This window comes from Solanum pennellii, chromosome 3, assembly GCF_001406875.1.
Source record: "Solanum pennellii chromosome 3, SPENNV200".
NCBI lineage: Eukaryota > Viridiplantae > Streptophyta > Magnoliopsida > Solanales > Solanaceae > Solanum > Solanum pennellii.
In genome coordinates this window covers 50,316,683-50,319,938 of record NC_028639.1, presented here as the reverse complement: position 1 = coordinate 50,319,938, position 3,256 = coordinate 50,316,683, and the positions used below count along the sequence as shown (strand labels likewise).

General features: G+C 38.7%; 1 protein-coding gene across 1 annotated transcript; it reads right to left on the bottom strand.

The window, feature by feature from the left end:
- Window positions 1–2,088: 2,088 nt before the first annotated feature.
- On the bottom strand, window positions 2,089–2,856 carry LOC107013416. Its single transcript, XM_015213329.1, has 3 exons — window positions 2,580–2,856; window positions 2,342–2,481; window positions 2,089–2,277 (listed from the first exon to the last, which is right to left on the bottom strand). Exons 1-3 carry the CDS (start codon window positions 2,854–2,856, stop codon window positions 2,089–2,091), a joined length of 606 nt encoding a protein of 201 aa, XP_015068815.1.
- Between the last annotated feature and the right edge of the window lie 400 nt (window positions 2,857–3,256).

Genomic DNA, 3,256 nt, shown 5'->3' with positions numbered 1-3,256 from the left:
AAACTAACTGATCAATCTCGATTCTTCAGTTGTCTGCTCCCTTTCTAGCTATCTCTGGTTGATTTTCTGATTTCCCGAATCTTTATAGATAAGGCAAAATGTTTTGTGTCAAAACAAATGAAACACAAAGGGAAAATTTAATAAAAGTATTTTCAAAAAGTAGTATTTTGAAAAAGGTTTATTGCCAAGTATCATGTCACGTTAGGCTTAGCGAACTTTTTGTATCTGATGCTTGGAGGTCTATATGATTATTCGTCGGGGAGTATTCAGAGTCACTCCAGAGTGTCGATAAACCCCAGTTGAAATACGGCCATCCTCAAAATTTCTGTCCCAATTAAATGACTTTGACTTATCTTTAACTGTTGGTTTATAAATCCCATAATTTCGAGATCCTTTCAAAAAATTCTGTCCAAGTTGCAAATTTTAACAGTTTTGACTTGCTGAGGAAAAATCTTCTTTTCGAGAATTTTTGAGTCCCTCTAAATTTTTTTGTCCCAGTTTCTATTGTAAAGAGGAATAGAAGTCTTACAGGGAATATGACCGAACCCTTTTGGCACCTACGTATCCCGTTGAGAAAGGAATCAGGTCAAACGTAGTTCCCCCTCAAAGGTTTAACAAAAATAAAATTACAAACAAAACCGATCGAAGCCGACATAGGCTGCCTACGTATCTCATTCTTGAGAATTCAGGTCGAACGTAATTCAAATACAAAGAAATATTAAAAGGGATAAATGGGGTGACCGAAGCCGACATAGGCCGCCTACGTATCCCATTCTAGAGAATTCAGGTCAGACGTAGTTCATTCTAAAGAGGGATAACATTTTTAACAAAACGATTACATTCAAATAGGACAATTTACAAGAAAATAACAGAAATACACACCAAAGTTTCACACTAGTATCTCTTGACAGCATTTGAGTTGATCGGTTTTGGCTATGCGGTGACATCCAACTCCGACAGGTTAAAAGCACCTCACGATAGTACCTTGCAAACCATGTAGGTTCCTTGCCAATTTGGTGCGAATTTTTCTTTGTAGTCATCTTGATGGGGGAAAATGCGCTTAAGGACCAACTGACAAATTTAAAAAAGTATAGTTCTTACTCTCTTGTAAAAAGCATGAATCATTCTTTGTCGATACAGTTGACCATGACAAATGACAACCATTCTATTCTCATCAATCAAGTTAACTGGTCAATCCGCTTGCTGACCCATTCAGCATTACTCAACTTAGCTTCTTGGATGATTCTCAAAGACTGTATTTCAACTTCAACATGAATGGCTGCTTCTGTATTATATACTAGCAAGTATGGAGTATCTCCAATTGACCTTTTGACAGTTGTTCGATATCCCAACAAAGCATATGGAAACATCTCGTTCCAACCTCGGTTACTGTCAATCATTTTCCTCATAATCTTCTTGATATTCTTATTGGCAGCTTCTACTGCTCTATTAATTTTGAGGACGATAAGCGTTTGAGTTTCGGAGAGTAATCTAAACTGCTTACATATATCTCTCATCAAGTGAATTTTGAGATTTGCACCATTATCAGTAATAATGGATTATGGTACTCCAAACCTGCATATCAAAATGTTGCAAACAAAATTAGGTACGACTTTCTCGGTCACCGACTTGTACGATACTTCTTCCACCAACTTGGTGAAGTAATCAATAGCAACCAAAATAAATCTGGTGTCCATCAGAAGTGGCTGACTCTATTGGACCGATGACATCCATGCCGCAAGATACAAAATGCCAAGGAGAACTCATAGCATTGAGTTCGTGAGGCAGCACTCGGATCAAATCGTCGTGCACTTGACATTTATGGCATTTCTTCACAAACTTGCAACAATCATGTTCTATGGTCATCCAAAAATAAACGTCTCAAAGGATCTTCCTAGCCAAAGTGAGTCCATTCGTATGCGTGCCACATACTCCAGCATGTATATGTTCAATAAGCTTCGCAGCTTCAACAACATCGACACATCTGAGAATACCTAAACCTGGAGTCCTCTTATAAAGGACTTCTCCACTTAGAAAGAAGTTGAGGTCCATACGGCGTATTGAATTTTTCTTGTTGGATGTGGCATCTTAAGGATAAATCTCGGACTCCAAATACTTCTTTATATCAAAATACCATGGCAAACCGTCTGGTTCCGCTTCAACATGTGAACAATGGACTGGATATTCATTTAGTTCTATATCCAGAGGATCAATATAATCAGTATCTGGATGTTTACTCATTGAAGCGATGGTGACAACAGCATCGGCAAAGTCATTCTGTATTCTGGGAGTATGTCTGAACTCTATCTTATGAAATCTTTTGCACTACTTCTATGCATACTGCACGTAAGGTATAATCTTTGGGTTCTTCACGGCCCACTCTCCTTGAACCTGATGAATCAATAGATTTGAATCTCCAATAACCAACAACTTGTGGACATCCATGTCGATGACCATTTTCAGACCAAGAATACAAGCTTCCTACTCAGCCATGTTGTTCGTTCAATCAAATCGGAGATTAGTTGCCATGGGATAGTGTTGACCAGATTCTGACACTAAGACCGCTTTGAGACCTTAACCTTGCCAATTTGCCGCTCCATCAAAGAATAATCTCCATCCATGATATATTTTAGAAAGATCTTCACCTACAAACGATACTTCTTCATCGTGAAAATATGTCTTGAGAGGTTCATACTCTTCATCAACAGGATTTTCTGCAAGATGATCCGCCAAGGTCTGTGCCTTTATCGCCTTCTGAGTCAGATACGCAATATCAAATTCACTCAACAACATTTGCCACTTAGCTAACTTTTTGGTCCCATCGCCTTTTGGGAAAATATACTTCAGCAGGCCCATTCTGGAAATGAGGTATGTAGTATAAGAAGACAAATAATGTCTCAACTTCTGGAAAGCCAAGTCAATGCACAACACGTTCTCTCCAATAGAGTGTAACGAGACTCGTATGGAGTAAACTCTTGCTTATGTAATAGATAGCTCTTTCCTTCTTTCCTGTCTCGTCATGCTTCCCAACAATGCATCCAAATGCGTTATCAGAGATGGACAAATATAGCAACACGGGACTCTTTTCTCGAGGAGGAACCAATACAGTTGGATTGGATAAGTAGTTCTTGATAGCATCAAAAGCACTCTAACACTCCTCAGTCCACTTTGTCAAACCGTCTTTCTTCAACAACTTGAAGATAGGTTCACACACCATAGTTGATTGAGCCATGAATCGACTTATGTAGTTCAACCT